The 24,586-nt window shown below is 44.5% G+C and overlaps 2 protein-coding genes across 2 annotated transcripts in view; one reads left to right on the forward strand and one right to left on the reverse strand.

The window, feature by feature from the left end:
- Positions 1-24,586, reverse strand: part of LOC144497635 (zinc-binding protein A33-like) — an 89,565-nt gene that overhangs the window by 14,807 nt on the left and 50,172 nt on the right. The gene's annotated exons all lie outside the window — the stretch shown is intronic.
- Positions 12,310-20,995, forward strand: LOC144496789 (zinc-binding protein A33-like). Its single transcript, XM_078217332.1, has 6 exons — positions 12,310-12,977; positions 13,068-13,163; positions 13,257-13,490; positions 14,148-14,170; positions 15,591-15,706; positions 19,029-20,995. Exons 1-6 carry the CDS (start codon positions 12,561-12,563, stop codon positions 19,565-19,567), a joined length of 1,425 nt encoding a protein of 474 aa, XP_078073458.1. The 5' UTR covers positions 12,310-12,560; the 3' UTR covers positions 19,568-20,995.

Below are 24,586 nucleotides of genomic sequence, written 5' to 3' on the forward strand. Positions count from 1 at the left end.
ATCAATTCAGTGATGTAGACAAAGAACAAAGAACAAAGAACAAAGAACAATACAGCACAGGAACAGGCCCTTCGGCCCTCCAAGCCCGCGCCGCTCCCCGGTCCAGGATTGAATCCTGAATCCAGGATCCCCGCCCAATTTTCCAGCCTATCTACATACCAATATCCTATCCACCGAGCTGTCCCTCACAGCTACGATGCTTTGTTCATTACAACCTATTAACTTACCCCCACCCCCCCATTCCAGACCATGTGATCTCCAGGGAGAGGCGAAAACCCAGAGTGAAAAACCCCAGGGCCAATATGGGGAAAAAAAATCTGGGAAATTCCTCTCCGACCCCCTGAGGCGATCGAAACGAGTCCAGGAGATCACAATGGCCCCGATCGGAAAATGCTTCCCAACCCTAGTCATTTCCACTTCCACGAACACCATATGAATCCCCTGCCCCCGAGACAGGTTCCCAACTATCCGCAGTCTCACTCTGTACTGGCACCAGCAGGATGATCGTAGAATGAAGCCTTGAAACGAGAAAACAGGAACAATTAGCCCGCGCCGCTCCCTGGTCCAAACTAGATCACTCTTTTGTATCCCTCCATTCCCACTCCGTTCATATAGCTGTCTAGATAAGTCTTAAACGTTCCCAGTGTGTCCGCCTCCACCACCTTGCCCGGCAACACATTCCAGGCCCCCACGACCCTCTGTGTGAAATATGTCCTTCTGATATCTGTGTTAAACCTCCCCCCCTTCACCTTGAACCTATGACCCCTCGTGAACGTCACCACCGACCCGGGGAAAAGCTTCCCACCGTTCACCCTATCTATGCCTTTCATAATTTTATACACCTCTATTAAGTCTCCCCTCATCCTCCGTCTTTCCAAGGAGAACAACCCCAGTTTCCCCAATCTCTCCTCATAACCAAGCCCCTCCATACCAGGCAACATCCTGGTAAACCTCCTCTGCACTCTCTCCAAAGCCTCCACGTCCTTCTGGTAGTGTGGCGACCAGAACTGGACGCAGTATTCCAAATGCGGCCGAACCAACGTTCTATACATCTGCAACATCAGACCCCAACTTTTATACTCTATGCCCCGTCCTATAAAGGCAAGCATGCCATATGCCTTCTTCACCACCTTCTCCACCTGTGAACATGGAAGCAAGAAGTACCGTAAAAAGCGAGGGGCTAGTGTTGACAAATTCTTTTTGTGGATGAGGCGGAAATTAATCACCTGGCTTGCTGATATGCAATTTCAATCAGGTCAACTGTCAATGTGGTCCCCTGTCAATGTGGGGACTGTCCCCTGTCAATGTGGGGACTGTCCCCTGTCAATGTGGGGACCATGGGCAAAAATTGAATTTTCTGATTGAGCTGGGACTTTGTGGGTTTATTCACACTGGGGTGACGCTGTTCACCTTTTCCATTCGTGGAAAGGAATTCACTGATTCACTCTATCTGCTGAGACACCAGTGAGATTACACTGGACAGATGTCATTCACCTGCTCCGTTTGTGGGAAGATTTCACTCCGTCATTCCATCTACTGAAACAACAGCATGTTCACACTGATGAAAGCATTCCAATGTTCTGACTATGAGAAGACAGATAAAGTCAGAGAGGATCTGCTGAAATAACAATACACACAGACATGAGAGAGTCCATTCATCTCTTCTGAGTGTGGGAAGGGATTCATTAATTCATCCATCTTGCTGAAGCACCGAGGAGTTCACACTGATTGCAGACATTTTATATGCCTCGAATGTGGGAAATGCCGCAGAAAGCTAGAGGGCCTGAGATGCCATCAACATGTTTATACAGATGTGAAAACATTCAGATGCTGTCACTGTGGAACAGGGTTCACACAATCATCTCAATTCACAACACTGGGGAGAGTGTGTTCACATATTCCATATGTGGGAAGGGATTCCATTGATCATCCCACCTCACCTCGTGACACACAAATGTATTCACACAAATAAGAGATGTGATGACAAGAAGATCCAAGTTGGGAGCTAAATATTCAGGGCTATGTTACCTTTTGTAAGGACAGATACAGAGGAAAGGGTGGTGGAGTTACTTTGTTCATACAAGACGGAATAAGTACAACCATGGGGAGTGATCTTGGATTGGAAGATGTAAAATCCATATGGGTGGAGGTAAGAAATAACATGGGGAAGAAGATAATGCTGGGAGTAGTCAAAAAGTCCCCTAACAGTAGCTGTACTAAGAACACAAGAACACAAGAACAGTAGCGGCACTAAGAACACAAGAGGCCATCTGGCCCCTCGAGCCTGCTCCACCATTCAATAAGATCATGGCTGATCTTTTCGTGGACTCAGCTTCACTTACCCGCCCGCTCACCATAACCCTTAATTCCTTTACTATTCAAACATGTATCTATTCTTGCCTTAAAAACATTCAATGAGGTAGCCTCAACTGCCTCACTGGGCAGGGAATCCCACAGATTCACAACCCTTTGTGTGAAGAGGTTCCTCCTCAACTCAGTCCTAAATCTGCTTCCCCACATTTTGAGGCCATGCCCCCTAGTTCTAGTTTCACCTGCCAGTGGAAACAGCTTCCCTGCTTCTATCTTATCTATTCCCTTCATAATCTTATATGTTTCTATAAGATCTCCCCTCATTCTTCTGAATTCCAATGAGTATAGCCCCAGTCTACTCAGTCTCTTCTCATAAGCCAACCCACTCAACTCCGGAATCAACCTAGTGAATCTCCTCTGCACCCTCTCCAGTGCCAGTATATCCTTTCTCAAGTAAGGAGACCAAAACTGTACACAGTACTCCAGGTGTGGCCTCACCAGCACCTTATACAGCTACAACATAACCTCGCTGTTTTTAAACCCCATCCCTCTCACAATGAAGGACAAAATTCCATTTGCCTTCTTAATTACCTGCTGCACATGCAAACCAACTCCTTGTGATTTGTAGACAAAGACACCCAGGTCCCTCTGCACAGCAGCATCCTGCAATTTTTTACCATTTATATAAGAGTCCATTTTGCTGTTAATCCTGCCAAAATGGATGACCTCACAATTACCAACATTGTACTCCATCAGCCAGACCCTTGCCCACTCCCTAAGACTATCTATACTCTAGGAGAATAAATCAGGATACAATAAGGACATGCAAAAGAGGCAGTATTTTAATCATAGGTGATTTTTATCTTAATGTTGAGTGAGCTATGAGGAAGAATTCATAAAGTGTATTTGGGAAAGTACGTTGTGGATCCAATCAAGCATCAGGCTGCTTTGGATTTGGTAATGTGCAATGCGGCAGGTTTAATAAACAATCTCAGAGCAAAATATCCCCCAGGAAGTAATGATGATAGCCTGGCAGGATTACACATTCAAGTTGAGAGTGACAAACTTGTGACAGAAACAACTGTGCTAAACTTAAATAAGAGTAATTATTAAGGAATCAGGATGGAGTTGGCTGGAGGGTACTGGTATTGGGATAGGCAGCAAAGATAAAAGCAAATTAATTCGGATGCTGGAATCTGAAACCTAAAGAGAAAATGCTGGAAAATATCAGCAGGTTTGGCAGCATCGGGAAGAAGAGAAAGAGCTGACGTTTCGAGTCCAGGTGACCCTTTGTCGAAGCCGACAAAGCTTTGACAAAGGTCATCTGGACTCGAAACGTCAGCTCTTTTCTCTCCTTACAGATGCTGCCAGACCTGCTGAGATTTTCCAGCATTTTCTCTTTTAGCAGGAAAGATGGTTGATCAACAATGACAGACGTTTCTGAAAATAGTTCATGACTCAAAACAAAGATATAGCCCAGTGACGAAGAAGGATTCTAGGAAGGGGTAAATCAACCATGGTAAACCGAGGATGTGAGAAGGATCGTATTAAACTGAAAGAAGGAAACATTGTAATGTGAGAAAGGTTTGTGCTAAACCAGAGGATTGGGAAGGTTTAAAAAAACAAGAAAAGACGACCAAATAAAATAAAGAAGATGAACTATGAGGATAAATTAGCAAGCAATATAAAAACGGACAGCAAGAAAGTCTTCAAACATATAAAAAGAAAGAAAGAGGCCAACGTGAACATTGTGAGACTGGCGAAATAATAATGGGGAACCAGGAAGTGTTAGAAGAGTTAAGCAAATACTTTGCATCAGTCTGCAGGGTGGAATATACTAATGATATTCCGGTAACACTAAACGGTCAAAGGGCAGAAGGAGAGAGGAAATAAATACAATACCTATCATTAGCAAAATAAACGTAGAAGGAATATAATGGAGCTAAAGGTAATAAGTGCTGGAACTGATATGTTGCATTCCAGGATATTAAAAGAAGTAGCTACTGCTATATTGGATTCACTGGGAGTAATCTTCCAATAATCCTTAAATTTTGGAAAAGGCTAGAGGATTGAAAAACTGTCAATTTGAGAGCTTTGTTTTAAAACGGAGGGAGACAAAAATACAAGTAACTACTAGCCAGTTAGCTTAATTTCATTCACTGGGAAAATGTTGGACTCCACTATAAAGGATGTAGTGTGAGCGCATTTAAAAATTCATAACATTACCAAGCAGAGCAATCATGGCTTCATGAAGAGGAAACTTATTAGAATTCTTTGAGGTGGCAACAAGCAGGATACATATAAAGATGACCAAGTAAATGCAATATACTTTGATTTCCAAAAAGTGTTCGCTATTGTACCACACAGGAGGTTGCTTAATAAGATACGATCCAATGGTGTTGGGGGTAGTATATTATCATCGACAGAGGATTAACTAACTGAGAGAAGACAGAAAGTTGGGATAAGAGGGGTATTTTCAGATTGCCAACTAGTGGAGTGCCACAGTGATCCGTGCTGGGACCACAATGAGTTACAATACATCTTAATGAATTGGACGAAGGAAGTGAATGTACTATTGCCAGGTTTTTGGATGACACAAAAACAGGTCGGAAAGCAAATGGTGAGGATATATGGAGGGAAATAAACAAGTTAGGTGACTGGGCAAAAACTTGGCAGATGGAATATAATATAGGAAAATGTAAATTTATGCACTTTGTTAGGAAGAATAAAAGAGTTGAATATTATTTCAATGAAGAAGACAGGGGGATTTAGCGCTTCTCGTGCATAATTCACAAAAAGCTCTCTTGCAAGTACAGTAAATAATTGGGAAGGCAATGCAATGTTGATCTTCATTTCCACGGGAATTGAGTATAAGCATAGGGAAGTCTTGCGAGAACTATACAAGGCACTAGTGAGACCACACTTGGAATACTGTGAAGAGTTTTGGTTCCCTTACCTCAGGAAAGATATATTGGCTTTGGACACAGTCCAAGGAAGGTTCACTCGGTTGATCCCCAGGACGGAGGGATTTTCTTATGAGAAGAGGTTAAATTGGTTTGGACTGTACTCACTGGAGTTTAGAAGAATGAGAGGTGACGTTATTGACACATATAGGATCCTCAGAGGGCTTGACAGGGTAGATACTGAGAGGATGTTTCCTCTTGTGGAAGAGTTTAGGACCAGAGGGTATAACCCCATAATAAGGAGGAAATTCTTCTCTCGGAGGGTAGTGTATCTGTGGAATTGCTGCAGAGAACTGTGGAGCCCTGGGTCATTAAGTATGTTCAAGGTTGAGACAGATTTCAAGGGAATCGAGGCCTTTGGGGAAAGTGGAGTTGACGATTAAACCCAGTCAGTCATGATCTCATTGTATAGAGGAGCAGAATCGATGGGCTGAAAGGTCTACTCCTGTTTCTATGTCTTATATTTCCCGATTTGATCCATAGACAGAGCCAGTTTTTTTCTCTGTGCTATATAGATGAGACCAATTTCAAATTAAAACCATCCTTGTGAGGCAAAGCCTCCTCATGTAGTATAAATAAATCCCCAGTTTCTTCAAGAGATAAAGAAGAGTCCCTGTGGTGCAGATTCTTTGGCCACAATCACATTAAGGCGAGTTTCCTGATATGTTTTTGAATCGGTTATAACTGGAAACTTTGGTGCTTGTGACAATGATTGTGCTTTGGATCAGTCATTTGAAATCCCATTCTGGTGAGTCAGTTTGCCTGGTTATTCCCATCACCCTTTTCAGTAACTCCTGCTGCTGATCTTTTGTCATCTTACAAATAGTAATTTGCCCCGACACCAGCAATATGGAGTGGTGGGTGAGTGGTTTTATTATGGGGAAGTCATGCTTTTGACAGAGATGAAATATTCCATAACGGTTACAACCAAAAAAGCTGTTGGAATAGTTGGTGATTGTATTAATATTGTTTTAAAGGGCTGTGATCGTAACACTTAACTCTGTTTCCGGGCTGAATATTGCACTGTGAATTTATTCAAGCGATTCCAACTGCCATTTGGAACCTAACAAGCAGCACCAGTCTGGTAATGCCCTTGTTTAAAAATTGGGAGCTATAACATAAACCCTAGTCGGCTCTAACAATGATGTGGCTTTAATAGGTCAGCTGGTGACAGCCTCTTTCACGTTACAGCTATGCCGAGCACCTTCATATTTTCAAAATACCAGCCAGTTAGTAATTGTGAGGTTGCACGCCAGACATGTCTGTGTCATGTAACTTCATGATTCATCTAGAGACATTCCCCAAACATGATCCTTTATTAAAAATGCCACAGGGCCGTGTGGGAGGTGTATAATTATTGAATTAAACTCTACCAAATACTCTACGTTCTTGATTATGCAATGAATCATAGAATCATTCAGTGCAGAAGTGGCCCTTCAGCCCATCGACTCTGCACAGACACGCAAGAAAAACTTGGACTCCCACCTTATCCCATTTACCAGCGCTTGGCCCTTGGCCTTGAATGTTTTGATGTGCCAAGTGCCCATCCCGGTACTTTTTAAAGGATGTGAGGCAACCCACCACTACCACCCTCCCAGGCAGTGCATTCCAGACTGTCACCACTCTCTGCGTAAAGTAAGTTTTTCCTGACATCCCCCACTAAATCTCCTGTCCCTCACCTTGAACTTGTGTCTCCCCGTGGCTGACCCTTTAACTAAGGGGAACAGCTGCTCCCTATCAACTCTGTCCATGTCCCAGAGGATTGGAGGATAGCTAATGTGGTCCCATTATTTAAGAAGGGTAGGAAGGATAACCCGGGAAATTATAGGCCGGTGAGCTTGACGTCCGTGGTAGGGAGGTTGTTGGAGAGGATTTTTAGAGATAGGATGTATGCACATTTAGAGAGGAATAAACTCATTAACGATAGTCAGCATGGTTTTGTGAGAGGGAGGTCATGCCTCACTAACCTGGTGGAGTTTTTTGAAGAAGTGACTAGAATGGTTGACGAGGGAAGGGCCGTGGATGTCGTCTATATGGACTTTAGTAAAGCGTTTGACAAAGTCCCTCATGGTAGGTTGGTGCAAAAGGTTGGATCTCATGGGATAAAGGGGGAGGTGGCTAGATGGGTGGAGAACTGGCTTAGTCACAGAAGACAGAGGGTGGTAGTGGAAGGGTCTTTTTCCGGCTGGATGCATGTGACTAGTGGTGTCTCGCAGGGCTCTGTATTGGGAGCTCTGCTGTTTGTGATTTATATAAACGATCTGGAAGAAGGTGTAACTGGGGTGATCAGTAAGTTTGCGGACGACACGAAAATGGCTGGACTTGCAGATAGTGAGGAACATTGTCAGGGGCTACAGAAGGATATAGATAGGCTGGAAATTTGGGCAAAGAAATGGCAGATGGAGTTCAATCCAGATAAATGCAAAGTGATGCATTTTGGTAGAACTAACGTAGGGGAGAGCTATACGATAAATGGCAGAACCATAAAGGGTGTAGATACGCAGAGGGACCTGGGTGTGCAAGTCCACAGATCCTTGAAGGTGACGTCACAGGTGGAGAAGGTAGTGAATAAAGCATATGGCACGCTTGCCTTTATAGGACGGGGCATAGAGTATAAAAGTTGGGGTCTGATGTTGCAGTTGTATAGAACGTTGGTTCGGCCGCATTTGGAATACTGCGCCCAGTTCTGGTCGCCACACTACCGGAAGGACGTGGAGGCTTTCGAGAGAGTGCAGAGGAGGTTTACCAGGATGTTGCCTGGTATGGAAGGGCTTAGTTATGAGGAGAGATTGGGTAAACTGGGGTTGTTCTCACTGGAAAGACGGAGGATGAGGGATGACCTAATAGAGGTGTATAAAATTATGAAAGGCATAGACAAGGTGAATGGTGGGAAGATTTTTCCCAGGTCGGTGGTGACTTTCACGAGGGGTCATAGGTTCAAGGTGAGGGGGGCGGGGGGGGGGGGAGGTTTAACACGGATATCAGAAGGACGTATTTTACACAGAGGGTGGTGGGGGCCTGGAATGCGCTGCTGGGCAAGGTGGTGAAGGCGGACACACTGGGAATGTTTAAGACTTATCTAGATAGCCACATGAACGGGAATGGAGGGATACAAAAGAGTGGTCTAGTTTGGACCAGGGAGTGGCGCGGGCTTGGAGGGCCGAAGGACCTGTTCCTGTGCTGTATTGTTCTTTGTTCTTTGTTTGTTCTTTGTCCCTCATAATCTGGTACACCTCGATCAGCCTTCTCTACCCCAACGAAAACAACCCAGGTCTACACAGCCTCTCCTCATAACTTAAATGTTCCATCCCTGGAAGCATCCTGGTGAATCACCTATCCACCCCCTTCAGTGCAATCACATTGTTCCTATAATGTGGTGACCAGAACTGCACACAGTATTCTAGCTGTGGCCTCACTAAAGTTCTAATCAACTCCAACATGACTTCCCTGCTTTTGTAATCTGCTTTTGAACCTTAAAATTAAACAAAATACTGCAGGTGCTGGAGATCTGAAATCAATACAGCAGGTTGGCAGTACCTTCGAAGAGTTAAACTGACTTAATACTTCGAGTTCAATGTGTCTCTTCTTCTTAAATTGGTTTCTATGAATTCCCATTGGACTCGAAAACTTACTCTGTTTCAGTCACCAACACGTTTGGCATTTATTTCTGGTCAGTACACCAATCAATCAATCCTTCCACAAGAAACCCCTATTCCACCACCTCTTAGTGCAGTAGAAACACTTCATTCTGACAGTGTCAGGGGATTGGGGGACTGACCCAGTAAATTTTCCAAAGAAGCAGCACAGGCTGCGTAGCTTCAACCTGTGCTCTTTCAATCTATAAAACAATGTATATTTAAGGTGGGTGGGCTCTGGTGTTTAGTCCAGGAAGAGAGGGAACCAGTGAGTGCAGAACATGGGTGAGATCCTAAATGAATATTTCTCATCAGTATTTACGATTGAGAAAAGCACGGATGTTAGGGAACTTGGGGAAATAAATAGTGATGTCTTGAGGAGTGTACATATTACAGAGAAGGAGATGCTGGAAGTCTTAAAGCGCATCAAGGTAGATAAATCCTCGGGACCTGATGAAGTGTATCCCAGGACATTGTGGGAGGCTAGGGAGGAAATTGCGGGTCCCCTAGCCGAGATATTTGAATCATCAATTGTCACGTGTGAGGTACCTGAAGATTGGAGAGTGGCAAATGTTGTGCCTTTGTTTAAAAAGGGCTGCAGGGAAAAACCTGGGAACTACAGGTCAGTGAGCCTCACATCTGTGGTGGGTAAGTTGCTGGCAGGTATTTTGAGAGATACGATCTACAGGCATTTAGAGATGCAAGGACTGATTAGGGACAGTCAGCATGGCTTTGTGAGTGGAAAATCATGTCTTACAAATTTGATCGAGTTTTTTGAAGGTTTAACCAAGAAGGTAGATGAGGGCAGTGCAGTTCATGTTGTCTATATGGACTTTAGCAAGGCCTTTGACAAGGTACCGCATGGTAGGTTGTTGCATAAGGTTAAATCTCACGGCATCCAGGGTGAGGTATCTAAATGGATACAAAATTGGCTTCTTGACAGAATGTGGAGATGCCGGTGTTGGACTGGGGCAAACACAGTAAGTTCTTGACAGAAGCCAGGGGGTGGTTGTAGACGGTTGTTTTTCAAACTGGAGACTTGTGACCAGCGGTGTGCCTCAGGGATCAGTGTTGGGTCCACTGTTATTTGTCATTTATATTAATAATTTGGATGAGGATATAGGAGGCATTGTTAGTAAGTTTGCAGATGACACCAAGATTGGTGGCATAGTGAGCAGTGAAGAAAGTTATCTCCAATTGCAACGGGATCTTGATCAATTGGGCCAGTGGGCTGACGAATGGCAGGTGGAGTTTAATTTAGACAAATGCGAGGTGATGCATTTTGGTAAATTGAACCAGGGCAGGACTTACTCAGTTAATGGTAGGGCGTTGGAGAGGGTTACAGAACAAAGAGATCTAAGGGTACATGTTCATAGCTCCTTGAAAGTGGAGTCACAGGTGGACAGAGTGGTAAAGAAGGCATTCGGCATGCTTGGTTTCATCGGTCAGAACATTGAATGCAGGAGTTGGGACATCTTGTTGAAGTTGTACAAGACATTGGTAAGGCCACACTTGGAATACTGTGTGCAATTCTGGTCACCCTATTATAGAAAGGATATTATTAAACTAGAAAGAGTGCAGAAAAGATTTACTAGGATGCTACTGGGACTTGATGGATTGAGTTATAAGGAGAGGCTGGATAGACTGGGACTTTTTTCTCTGGAGCGTAGGAGGCTGAGGGGTGACCTTATAGAGGTCTATAAAATAATGAGGGGCACAGATCAGCTGGATAGTCAATACCTTTTCCCAAAGGTAGGGGATTCTAAAACTAGAGAGCACAGGTTAAGGTGAGAGGGGAGAGATACAAAAGTGCCCAGAGAGGCAATTTTTTCACACAGTGAGTGGTGAGTGTCTGGAACAAGCTGCCAGAGGTAGTAGTAGAGGCGGGTACAATTCTGTCTTTTAAAAGCATTTAGATAGTTACATGGGTGAAATGGGTATAGAGGGATATGGGCCAAATGTGGGCAATTGGGATTAGCGTAGGGGTTTTTAAAAAAGGGCGGCATGGACAAGTTGGGCCGAAGGGCCTGTTTCCATGCTGTAAACCTCTATGACTCTATGATCCCAGCCACAGTCAGCATTTTCGGAACAGGGAGAGAGAGACAGAGGGGGGGCGGGGGTGGGGGTGGGTAGGGAGGGAGCGGGTGGGGAGGGAGCTGTGTTGGGGGGGGGGGCGGCGGCTGTTGACGGGTGGGGCGGGGGGGGGAGTGGAGTGTGAGTGTAGAAACTGAACCCAGCATGAGCCAACTTCAGAGGAACAGATGTACAGCTTTAACGGAGCTTTATTCTGTATTCCCGGTTCCTGCCCTTCTCCCAATGCCTGTTATAGAGTCATAGCGTCATAGAGGTTTACAGCATGGAAACAGGCCCTTCGGTCCAATTTGTCCATGCCGCCCATTTTTTTAAACCCCTAAGCTAATCCCAGTTGCCCCTCATTTGGCCCATATCCCTCTATACCCATCGTACCAATGTAACTATCTAAATGCTTTTTGAAAGACAAAATTGTACTCGCCTTGAACCTGAGATGGGAATGTTTGATGGGACACTGTAAATGAGGCTTCAAGAACGGAAAAAACCGTTTCTGAGCAATTAAATTCTCCCACAAAACGGCCAATCTTGATTGAAACAATATTTTTGGTTTGATTGCTGTTTCTTTAACGTGTTCTACTGTGTGTGCTTTTGGAGGAAAGATGACACTCCAAGGTCTTCCAGCATCAGTTGATGTTATTTACTGAGCCACTGTCCCTGTGAGGGATCCAATTCACACAGAGGCCTGCGACATGGGGATGTCTGGGAGGACGTGGTGTCAATAAAAACTCCACTGCATTATCTCCACAGGCTTCCTCCGTAAACAAAGATTCCAGAAACAGGACGAAAACTGTCTCTCCCTTCGGGTTCCCTGTCAGCTGTGGTTCATTGATAGGGCTCTCACATCTGGGTCAGAACGTGATGGGATAGAGTCTCACTCGAGATGTTTAAGCAGAGAACCCAGGCTTGTAGTGTGCTTATTGTTCGCAGGATGCCTATTGCGTTTCCTAACTTTACAAAAACGATGTCGTTTCCAAAATCGGTTATAAAGGCTCGTTGGAATGCGCTTTGAAAGGCAGAGTTTAACTTCTAGAAAGTGCAAATAAACCTCATAGGTGCAATCCTTCGAAAACCTTCTCTGTACCTGTCATACAAAATAACTCCTTCAGATTTATAGCACTTAGCGCATTAGGGAAATCTCTTATCATCAACACAATACAGTTTGTGGATCATTGTCGCCAGAGGGTTTGTTTTTTAATCGGCAGCGAGTTCAGACTGGAGTAAAGAGCAATGGAATTCCGAACCCGCCCACCTCCGCCTCCTCCCTCTCTCTCCGTCTCTCTTTCTCTCTCTCCCTCCCTCTGTCTCCACTGTCAGCATTCTCTGGAGACCAATCCGCCCCCGACAGGATTCAATTATTCCCTTCCTGGCTCTAATCCTGTTTATCCATCATTCTGGGCGAAGTTTTATCAACCAGTGTGAAAATTGAGGGATCAGAAGTTAACATCGTGTAATATTCCTCCGAATATCGCAGTGAACGTCATCAGGAAATCGTGCAACTGAATGTGACCGCCAGCGCAGGAACAAGGAAAATAAACTCCGTTTGAAACGGGAACTGTTGACAATGAACATGGATTCCAGACGGCTGGTCAAGAGTTTGACCGAGGAGGCAATTTGTCCCATTTGTCTTGATTTCTTCACCGAACCGGTAACACTGGATTGTGGACACAACTTCTGCCACCCTTGTATCGCCCAGTGTTGGGAAAAGAAGGAGATGAACTCCTGCCCGGAATGTAGAGAGGAGTTTCAGGAAAGAAATCTCAGGGTAAATTGGGCCTTATCCAGTCTGGCTGAGAAAACTCGAAAATTTAAGTTGAATTGGAAAGGGAAGGAAAGTAAACTTCACTGTGAGGAACATCAGGAAGAACTGAAGCTGTTTTGTGAAACTGACAAGAAATTGATCTGTTACACTTGTAGAGATTCGCAGGAACACAGAGAGCACCACTTCCTGCCCATTAAAGAAGCTGTTGAATTACATAAGGTAAAAGAAGACATATTTAAATGACTGATAGATTTATCACATTTTCATGGTGTGAAACTTTCATTCTGTGATTTTCTCTCCCAATCCCAGGATCAGCTGAAATCTTCCTTAGATTCTCTCACAGTGAAGAAATCGACGGTTCTAGCAACCGAACAGAAACAGAAAGGGAAGATTTCTGAAGTTAGGGTAAGGTCTCCCTGTGCTGATTTTCTGGGATCTCGGTTAGTTTTGTTCCCTTTATCGCGGGACATTAATTATGTTTCACATTTCATTGGGTAGGAACAGTCGAGCAATCTGCAGACCCACATCACATCCGAGTTCACTAAAATGCGCCAGATTCTCACTCAGAAAGAGCAGCGTTTACTCAGAGACCTCAGGGAAGAAGAGGAGAGGATTCTAGAACCGATGGAGAGAAACCTTCGAGAGATTCAGGAGAATTTAAATTCTGTTGAGGAGAAACTCTCAAAGTTGCAGAAACAGATGGAGCAAAATGATGAAGTGGCATTTCTGAAGGTGAGGGCTCAGCTCAATAAATATTTCATTGTCAAAGGGTTTTCGGAAAAGCAGAAACATAATGCCCTCGATTTGTTTTTTTATGACTGTTCTGATTTTGGCATCGAATAGAGTGCAAATTGTCCGCAAAATACAACTAATTACCTCGCGGGAAGGAGTCCTGGTCATCTTGATATAGAAACATAGAAAATAGGAGCAGGAAGAGGCATTTGGCCCTTCGAGCCTATTCCGTCATTCATCGCAATCATGGCTGATCATCCAACTCAATACCCGAATCCTGTTTTCTCCCCATAACCTTTGATCCCGTTCGCCCCAAGTGCTACATCTAGCCGCCTCTTGAATACATTCAATGTTTGGCATCAGCTACTTCCACTATTTTCGTGAGCTAAATTTAATTTTCTCCTAGCACTCCCATTGTCATCCAGTTCCAGTTCCATGCTGTGAGTGTGTGGGTGTGTCTGGTACGGTGTGTGAGAGACACTGTGTCCGAGAGCGGGGCTGATGTTCAATTCCAGTTTATTTGACTCTCCCAATCTTCCTTCCAAAATGCATCACTTTACACTTCCGTGTGAAATCTCATCTGCTCTGAGTCTGCTAATTTCACCAGCCTGAAATCTGTTACTGTCACCCTCACTGTTCCTGATTCATTTCTTTCAGGAGGAAGCTTGCTGGAAGAGAAGGTAGGACATGTTCGTTATTGAAACTCTGCAGTTTGTTAAAATAAACTCAGTTAAGTGTTATTATCGACTTATTTCTTGTTTATTGTCGCAACATTAACGGACCGTTCTTCTAGCGCCAATAACTCAGTTTATAGTTCACGCACTAATATCTGTGTCACAGCCATATATATTACATTATTAGAGTTGATTTTTCTTTATATTTCATTGTAATGACTAGGTGAAATGTAAATAATGCAACGGGTTCCCAGGCCGAAAGTGATCAGCGGCCTAATGTTGGCTGTTCGAGTCTGTAACCTTCCCACTGACCCTGAGAGTGCCACATTGTCCATCTTTCCAGGGAATGGTTCACCCGTGTCCCTATGTGAATCCTGGCCAACTCGCTAATGTCACTTTAAAGCGGGAACGGATTATATTTTTATAATATGATACACATTGGTTCTGTGTCCTTCACAACCACTACAGCAAACGCTTGTATTTATAGAGCGCCTTTAATGTAAAATGAGAACGCAAGAGCATTTTGCAGTAAATTATCACAGAGATGCATCAGGAAATATTTATACGGATGATGGAGGTAGGTGTTAGAGAGCGTCTTAAAGGAAGAATGGGAAATAGTCGGAGAGGATTAGAAAGGGAATTCCCGAGATCAGGAGCATAACAGATGAGGGTTCCGCCCCCAATGAGGAGTGACAATCAACAGATCAGCAGAGAGCAGGATCCTCGGAGGGTTATGGGCCCACTTGGACATTAAACTTTTAGATGTTTGCTGATTTTGCCTTTGCTCTGCCAGCTTTGTTTATAATAGAGCAAGTGCATAGGCTAACTTCTTACCATCTCCTCTGATGTGTGATTCCTCCGTAACAAATCTGTAATCAGTCTTAGGGCCTTTGTGTTAGAAACATAGAAACCCTACAGTGCAGAAGGAGGCCATTCGGCCCATCGAGTCTGCACCGACCACAATCCCACCCAGGCCCTACCCCCACATATTTACCCGCTAATCCCTCTAACCTACGCATCTCAGGGGCAATTTTTAACCTGGCCAATCAACCTAACCTGCACATCTTTGGACTGTGGGAGGAAACCGGAGCACCCGGAGGAAACCCACGCAGACACAAGGAGAATGTGCAAACTCCACACAGACAGTGACCCGAGCCGGGAATCGAACCCAGGACCCTGGAGCTGTGAAGCAGCAGTGCTAACCACTGTGCTACCGTGCAAGTGTTGACATGGGTGTTTCCATCCTTTGAATTTCCAAGTTATATTTTGCTCAGTTACAGAAACCAGGTTATCATTTCCCTTTCTACCAGATTTAATGCAGTGAATAAAACATTTCATGACAAGTGCCGGAAGCTTGACCCTATAAAGCATTTCTAAAATATCCTAATGTGCCGAATTTATGACATCAGCTGTTTAATATTTACAGGATTAGCGATGGTGGTTACCTACTCTCAGTATCTGCTGCCACCCTCTCTGTTGGAAAGTTCAAAGGCCCTTTACAGTACATAGCCTGGAGAGAAATGCTAAACTCCATTAATCCAGGTAAAAATCATATTAATTGTCCAGATTATTAATCCAGTTATAAAAGGACTAATGTGGCACCAGATCGCAGATTAAACACTCCCATTCCAGGTTGTTAATTCTGCCGCTCCCCTCCCCCCAATCACGTTCCCCCTCCTTCTGTCTCTTCCTTCATCTCTCTCTCTCTCTCTCTCCCTCCCCGTCTCTTTCATTTTTTTCCTCTGTCTTGTTCTCTCTCCTCACTCTTCGTGCTCCCATATTTTCTCTCGGCTCCTGCCTTTTCTCCCTGCTCACTTGCTTTCTCTTTCCCACTCTTCTCTTCTCCCATTCTGTCTCTTACCTGGCTGACCACCCCCCCCCCCGACCACCCCCCTCCCCTCCCCCAACCCCCAATCTCCTCTTTTCTCCTCTTGCCCTTCACGTGGTCAATGTCTCCAGTCCCCCCAGACTTTTCCCTCCAGTTCTGTACCTCCCTCACCCAATCCATACACTCTCTATCTCTCCTCACTTTATCTCACCCCCAACTGCTCTCTCCTCTCCCCTTTCCCCACATCTCTCTCCCTCTGCCTATGTCCCCAACCCCTTCCATTTTCTCTACTCATTCCATAGTATCTCTCCCATCTCCGAACCTCAATTGCCTCTCCTCATTTTCCACAGTCACATTGCACTTTTCTTCTTGAGGATATTCTCTCAAGCTCAAGCAACGATGTCCCCTGTATTTTTACTCCTTTCTGTGCACAGAGTATTTTGTACTTACTCTATTAAATGTGCGGTAATTTAACAAGGATAAAGGATTGGTGTCTATCAGGAAATAGAGAGATTGGATAAATGGGTTATTTTTATTGGCAGATTGACACTAGTTTTATTATTCATTCGTGGGACATGGACGTCGCTGGTTGGCCAGCATTTATTGCCCATCCCTCGTTGACCTTGAGAAGGTGGTGGTGATCTGCTTTCTTGAATCGCTGCAGTCCATGTGCTGTGGGTTGACCCACAATGCCGTTAGGGAGGGAATTCCAGGATTTTGACACAGCGACTGTGAAGGAACGATGATATAATTCCAAATCGGGATGGTGAGTGGCTTGGAGGGGAATTTGCACGTGGTGGTTTTCCCATATATCTGCTGCCCTTGTCCTTCTAGATGAAGTGGTCGTGGGTTTGGGCCACATCTAAAGATCAGACAGAAACTTTGTTGCTTCCACTGTTTACAATCTATAATCAATGACTTGGATGAAATAACTGAATGTTTGATCATTAAATTTACTAACTACACAAATATAGATAAGAAATTAAATTATCAAGAGGACTTCAACAGTTTATAGAGTGGTTTAGGTAGCTTAAATGACCATTATGTTAGCAGATGGAGTATAATGTGGGAAATGGGAACTTGTCAACTTTGACAGGAAGAATATAAAGTCAATATATAATTTAAATGGAAAGGGCAAGTAAATCTATATTTGTTCTCAGTGGAACAACGGAGGTGGAGGGGCGACCTGATAGAAGGCTACAAGATTATGCGGGGCATGGACAGAGTGGAGAGTCAGAAGCTATTCCCAGAGTGGAAGAGTCAATTACTAGGTTTAAGATGCGAGGGACAAGTTTTAAAGGAGATGTACGAGGCAAGGTTTTTACACAGAGGGTAGTGGGTGCCTGGAACTCGCTGCCGGGGGAAGTAGTGGAAGCAGATATGATAGTGACTTTTAAGCGGCGTCTTGACAAATACATGAATGGGATGGGAATCGAGGGATATGGTCCCCTGAAGGGTAGGGGGTTTTAGTTCAGTTGGGCAGCAGCATGGTCGGTGCGGTCTTGGAGGGCCAAAGTTTCCTGTGCTGTAATTTCCTTTGTTCTTTGTTCCGGAGGTTTAAATGTGTGTGCTTTAGTGTGGAGTGATTGTGAGTTCACGCGTTTGAGACTGACCTTTGAGTTGATTGGAGTTTGTAACATTTAAGGTTCCTAATGTTCCAAGGGTTGATACATTCAGATCCTGTCTCAGGGGAGGGAGCTGAATCCTGTTGGGAGATTCCATGTCACTGGTTAGTTCGAGGATCAATGAAGAACAGTTTGTGTTTTTAGTTTAAGGAGTTGGGAACAGCAGTTGTTAGCAGCAGCTCAGTTCTGGAGCTGGGACGGTGTCTGTTTAGATAGTGGAGTAGAGGTGCTGTCGCTGTATATCAGACTAGCTCTTCTAGTTCCTGAAGGAGAGGAGCTGGAATGAAGTGAAGCTGTCTGCTAGAGAAAACTAGCAGTGAAGGCAGAGAAGAGGTTGAGAACTGTGGTTGTCCGAGAGCTGGGATCATGCTGGTGATTAGATACTGGGGTGCTGTGTTGGGAACCCAATTGGGAGATAATCTCTGGGGAAGAGATTGAGAAGCCGGGAGGGAAGCAATCATTGAGGCACACAGATCAGCACTTGCTAAATGGAAGCAAAACAATCTGCACAAAACTTATTTTGAGGACATTGATGTCCTCAAATGACAAGCCAAGATGTTTATCATTTTTATATACAAAATGCTTGTGCACACGTTTCTCTTCAGTGACTAAAGTGTCTGAATAGATCACTTGACTGGTGGAGGTCGGGGAAAAGGCGGCACTGCAGGAATGAACTATAGTTATTTCTGCACAGATTTATGAACTCAACATGACCAATAATAAATGTGACCTCTACCCTGCCTTTCTTTCACCACCCTTTCTATTCTTCATGTCTTTCTCTTTTCTTCCCCTTCGTGTCTACCATACAGATTCTCACTCTTTCTCTCACCCAACTGCTCACTTTCCGCCAGTCTCTCACACTCCCCCACCCACATACACTCTCTCTCACCTCCCTTTCTCTAACTTCCCTTTGCATTCTCCCCGTCACTTTTTCTTCTCTCGCCCCTCCCTCTCTCATTCACCGCCTTTCACTCTTGCTCTGACCTCTCGCGCACACACACTCTCTCACACACATACGCACACGCTCCCGCTCTCCTGCTCTCTCTACTCCTCTCACAGCCTTTTCAATTTCACTTGATATCATCCTGCTCCATTTTCCCTCCATCTCTCCATCTCTGATACTGTCCCATTCTCGTTACCATCTTGCTGCCTCCACTCCTCCCTCCCTTTACAGCTCTCTGCTGCATCCTCTCTTCCTCCCCTCTCCTTTTCTCCAACTCCACATCCGCTCTCTCGCAATTGTCCCATCGCATCTCCTTTCTGGCACGACATTCTCTCCACCCATGTTCTCCTCTCTGTCTCATTATCCATACATTTCCTATACCTCCCTTCTTTCTTCCTCCGCCCCAATCACCCTCCCCATCTGTGCCCCCTCTAAATCACTGATTGTGTTATTTTAACTTTCCCCCAGTTCCAGTCTCTCTGACTCTGGATCCGAACACAGCGAATCCCCATCTCATTCTGTCTGAGGACCGGACCAGTGTGAGTCTCAGAGAAAAACCACAGCCACTCCCTGACATCCCGGAGAGGTTTGATCCTTGTCAATTCGTCCTGGGATCAGAGGGATTCACATCAGGGAAACATTATTGGGAGGTGGATGTGGTTAACCAAACTCAGTGGACTTTGGGAGTTATCCGAGAGTCTGTGGACCGAAAAAAGAGAATCATTCTGAGCCCTGAGTCCGGATACTGGACTGTGTGGCTGAGAACTGGAATGGGTTATTTTGCCCTCAATTCCCGCCTCACCCCGAATGTGAAACCCCGGAAGATCGGGGTTTTCCTGGACTATGAGGGTGGGCAGGTGTCATTTTACAATGCGGACAACATGTCCCATCTCTACACTTTCACTGATACTTTCACTGAGAGAATCTTTCCCATCTTCAGTCCAGGACAGAATAGTGGCAGAAAAACCACGGCACCGCTGACAATTCGTGGGATTAAAGGTCACTAACAGATCCATCTCATAATTTCGCACCGTCTCCCTGCCTCCTGCCAGCTGCAAACTGATGAGTCTCAGTCACGGGGTAAGAGAGAAGCCAGGTTAACATTCTGGGTATAAACCCTGTATGGGAACTGGGAACTGAAAGATCAGCAAATACCACTGTAGGGCTGGGGGAAAGAAGGAGGAGGAGAGAAGAAACAAATAGAAGCTCAATTGTAGAGAGGAACCTACTGGGTAGAAAGAGCTGTGAGCCGGAGGAACCCGGTGACCTTTCTGCCTGTAACATTGCTATAGAGATAGAAGGCGGTGGGACATCACCGTGTTTGAGATGAATCGATTCAGTGATTCTCAAACTGGGGCCCAGGGGTATTTCCCAGGATCCATGAAAAATTCTTCCTCGAGGAAGAGAGAAAGAGAGAGAAATAAAGATAATGTGAATAGTAAATTAATGGAGAAAAATAACAATAACCCTATTTTGCATAAATTCCCAGGAGCCACTATTAGTCCTACATCAGTAGCTGTTAAAATTTCCAAACCTCCCGAATTCTTTCACTCTTCACAGTAGTCGTGGTTGTCAGCGGTGAGTCTGACATTTACTTTGGTCGGTGAGGGAGGGGAAGGGGAGGGGAAGGGGAGGTGGGAGAACAGCTGCTGAGATGATTTTCGGCTGTCTTGACTTTGAGCTCAGGCAGTGAATAAGTGCCGTTATCATGCTGCCTGGCCCGCTGAGTATTCCCATCATTTTCTTTTTATATTAATCTCCAGTTGGTTTGTTTCTTGTAATTGTGATAAAGCTATCTGTCTGACTGACTTCAAACTCTCAGCATGTTCCAATATGTAAATACTTTGCATGATTAAATAACACTTGACCAATTGGACTAGGTTTGCACAGCTCTGTAAATATTGCCCAAAATATCATGCTGAAGTGGACACTCTAATTGGAGGGAAGAAAATGAGAGTTTTTATTTTCCATTAAAATAGGACACGTCCCTTTTATTGTTTCAAATGTAAATGATGTGACATTGCTGTGAATACCGAATTAAAAGTCTGTCTGTATTGATCATTATGTGTGAACTGGTCGGGTTTGTATGACATTAATCGATAATGTCAAACCAGATGAAAATCAGTTCAGTTGCTGCACTGGAATGTTAGTGGAGCCACAGTTATCATTTATTTATGGTTTGTCTGGTCTGTCCACATCACTGAAATAATCCTTACATCACTCGTGTTACCTGTTTATTGAAACATTATTAAAGATCCCTGTACATGTAACCTGCTCATATTATGGCTATTATAGAATTATAGTTTACATTGGTGGCTCCATGATTACATTTGTAAAATGATTCTTCAAACAAAACAATCTGAGAACCAGTGGAATAGAAACAGTTTTTCTCAAAGATTCCATAGTCCAACATTAAATCCTAAGAGCAGAAACTCAACATGTTGTTTGTTTTTATTTTCAAATTGCTCCAGATTCTGGATCTTTACAGCGCCCATTTCAAATTCATCTGGATGAATTTAACAGCCTCCAATTGGAGTAGATATTTTGCGCGAAATAGTACTAACATTGACTCTGGTGGTGCTAACGTTTCATCTCGTCCTTCAGCGATTGACAACTTGGATATAGTACTGAGATAGGCAGTGGGAATGCCAGTCAGTTTCAAATGGGAAGGATATAAGATCATAAAATCAGATGGTGGCAGAGATGGTGGGGAAATGGCCCTCTGTGTCTGTCAAGGTGCATTGATAGAGCGATGCAAGTGATCCCAACCCAGTGCCTATCCCACCCCCTAATATTTCTGCATTGCATTGTTCATTCAATTTATATTTGAACGTTGATATTGAATTTTGCTTCCAACAGACTGACAGGCAGTGAATTTAAGATCATAACTTAAAAACCCTCTTAATCTCATTCAGGTTCTTTCTTCAACTCCCTTATATCTGTATTCGCTGTCTGCTGAACCCTCTACCACTGGGAACAGTTTCTGCTTCTGTGTTCTATCAAAACCCTTCGTGATTTTTAATTCCTCTGTGAAATTTTTCATTCAGCTTCTCTGCAGAGGTACTGATACAGAGGATCTTCCAATCTTCTGAGGTATAGTGGTTGTGACAGGTGAGTGGAGAATTGCTCTTAGAAATGATAATCTTGGAAGCAGTTAACAAACACTGAGAGAAGTGTGAATCAAAGAAAACCAGAGAAAATTGTTAAAAGCAAACCAAATCTATTGACTATTTTCAGTAACTCAGTAACTGTAGCTGCACAAACGTGGTCTGCTGCCGAATTACTTGAAATATAAAATATACTTAACCATGTCTATGAAGAGAAAAGTAAATAAAAATATCATGCATTTTGAAAGCAGCGGGAAAACCCATACGTATTTAGCGAAATAAATGGAAACCCTTTATGCTTAATTTATTTGCAAAAAAGAACATCGGTTGCCAAAGAATACGACATTAAAATACACATGAAACATGTCGCCCTGGTGCAAGTGGTAAGTAGACAGGCAAGCCACAAGAATTGGCAGAATTCGATCATGTGTTGAAACAACAACATTGTACGTTAATAAATGTGACATAAGCGAAAGCACATTAAAAGCAAGTTTTGTGATCGTTCAAGAAATTGAAGCTTTTTCAAAGTCATCTTCTGAATTCATAAAAATGCACATTGAAAGCTGTGAACTTGATAAGCAATAGTGTTTTCAAAATATTAGCTTTTTGCGAAACACAATTGTCGACAAAATTTCTGAATTATCGGAAAATTTGTCAAACAAGCTCCAGGACAATAAGCTCAATAATTATTGACAAAAGTATGGATAGAGATGACAAAGCCCAGTTAGTGTTGCTTATTTGTGCGACTGATCAAAATATGAATGTGACAGAGGAATGTTTCTAGTGCCAGTGAATGACACCATGGCGGGTGGTGGTGGGGGGGGGGGGGGGGGGGGCGGGGGTGGCTGGTGGTGGGAGGTAGTGGAGGAGAGGCGGCGCTGCGGCGGCGGTGGTGGATATGGTATCTGCGATGTGAAGTATATATCCAGCTCCCGCAACACATCCTCACATCCTTGTGTTTAAATCTCCTCCCTTGACCTTGCTGCTTCCTAACTCTGTAAACTCCTCCAGCCCGATAACTTGCAATGTGCTCTGAGCTTCTCCAATTCTGCCTCTTGCTAAAGCCCGATTCCCTTTACCCTAACATTGGCGTCTGTGCCTTCAGCTGCCCGGCCCCTGAGACCGCGATTCCACGAAAATCTCCCGGCCTCAAAATGATTATTTTGTGGGCAGCATCAGGACTGCATCTAAGTGAACCCTGGCTATTCCACTGAACACCGCCTGACAACTTGAGGATAACCTGTAGATTTTTCCTGTGTGTTTTGGGCAGGAATGATCTGAACAGAGGAATAACCAGATGAAGAGCGCAATGTAATGTTGCAGTGTGGGTGTCAATCAGTGTGTGTGATGTGTGAATGGAGCTGGTGAATCAGTGACACTCAGGATCACAGAATGTGGTGAGGAAGCTGAATCAGCTGAATTTGGGACATTGTCACTTTCTAAAGCCCGGGGCTCCGAGGCCTTTCCCGGGCTCCCCTCCCCCACTCGCGCTTCCCACCACGTGATGCTGTGCTGAATCCAGCCCCTCCCCCTGCCCCCGCTGACGCTGCCTGATCCTCCAATCAGAGCCGCGCTTCATCCCGCGCTCTGACCTTGGGCTGAAGGTCAGCGCGCGGCCGCTCCTCGCGCTCTGGCCGGAGCTTTTCCTCCCGCGCGCCCGCTTTCCCCCCTCAGCCGCCCGGAGCCGCATCATGGGCGCTCATTCAACTCCTCCTCTCATATGAGGCCAACACTTTCTCATGGGATGTCTAGTTTCACTCCATTCCATTGCCTCCTGAGAGTTTGCACCGAGGCTGCAATGAGGTGTGGAGCCGAGTGCTCCTGGAGGAAGCCAAACTGAACATCTCCCCGAGCCGGAGCAAAGAGCTGAATTCCAGAGGTGGAGTGAGAGTGACTGCCCTGAACATCAAGGCAGCATTTCACCCAGTGTGGCATCACGGAGCCCCAGCAAAACATAACTCAATGCAATCAGGAAAAACTCTCCACTGGTTAGAGTCTGGATTATTACTCCAGGAAAATTACCATAAGGCTGCCAAAGTCCCTGGTCTGGATACGCCAGCCAGGGTATCTTTTCAACATCTACGCTGTGTCAAACCTCTCATTTAAATTCCGGGGAATAGAGACCGGGTCAATTCAGTCTCTTTGCATAAAACAATTTTCAGTTGAAGTCAACTTTTAAATATGGATTTATCCAATCCAAGTGTTAGATTATTTAAAATCATAATGTGATCTCGCAATGGATTAGACCATTCGGTCCGTCCTACCAGTGATCCTTCAAAGACAGTCCCTACCTCTTGGACCGTTTGTATTAGGGAATTATTTCCTGCAGCACTAAGATTCTGTCAGCAGGTGGCAGCGGTGCACTTTCTAACAGTGAAAGACTTGAGTTCACACAGATTCTCAACCCATCCCAGAAACTTACTGCACCCGCAATAAATTACTCACAAGTACAGGAACCGTCGTTAAGTAGGAAATGCAGAAGCCATTTTAAACGCACTAGTTCCTGCAAAAAAAAATGAATGAGCAAATAATGCTTCATTGGTGGTGCTGATTGAGTGAGGACTGTTGTCCAGGGCGCCGGGAGAACTCACCTGCTGCTCTTTTCTGTGGGATCTGAAACATCCACTTGAGACCGACAGGGCTTCGGTTTAGTAACACACGGAAGAAGTGAACGTGTTGGACGAAGATAGGAACAGGAGTGGTCCATTCAATCCCTCGATCATGGTTGAGTTCTTCTCAACACCATTTGCCCATCCTATTCCCAATAACCCTTGACACATTGGGAAACTCCAATTGTACCAATATCAAAAGGCTTTGAGTGGAGAGAATTCCACATTTTTCCGACACTGAAGGTCATCAGTGTTCTGAAACTTGAAATATGAATTCTATTTCTCTCCACAGATGCTGCCTGACCTGGTG

Source organism: Mustelus asterias, chromosome 8, assembly GCF_964213995.1.
Source record: "Mustelus asterias chromosome 8, sMusAst1.hap1.1, whole genome shotgun sequence".
Classification (NCBI taxonomy): domain Eukaryota; kingdom Metazoa; phylum Chordata; class Chondrichthyes; order Carcharhiniformes; family Triakidae; genus Mustelus; species Mustelus asterias.

Coding starts and splice junctions, on each gene's coding strand:
- LOC144496789 (XM_078217332.1), top strand. CDS start 12,561: ATGAACATGGATTCCAGACGGCTGGTCAAGAGTTTGACCGAGGAGGCA. Junction 13,164..13,256: donor GGAAGATTTCTGAAGTTAGG/GTAAGGTCTCCC, acceptor TTCATTGGGTAG/GAACAGTCGAGCAATCTGCA. Junction 14,171..15,590: donor GAAGCTTGCTGGAAGAGAAG/GTAGGACATGTT, acceptor TAATATTTACAG/GATTAGCGATGGTGGTTACC.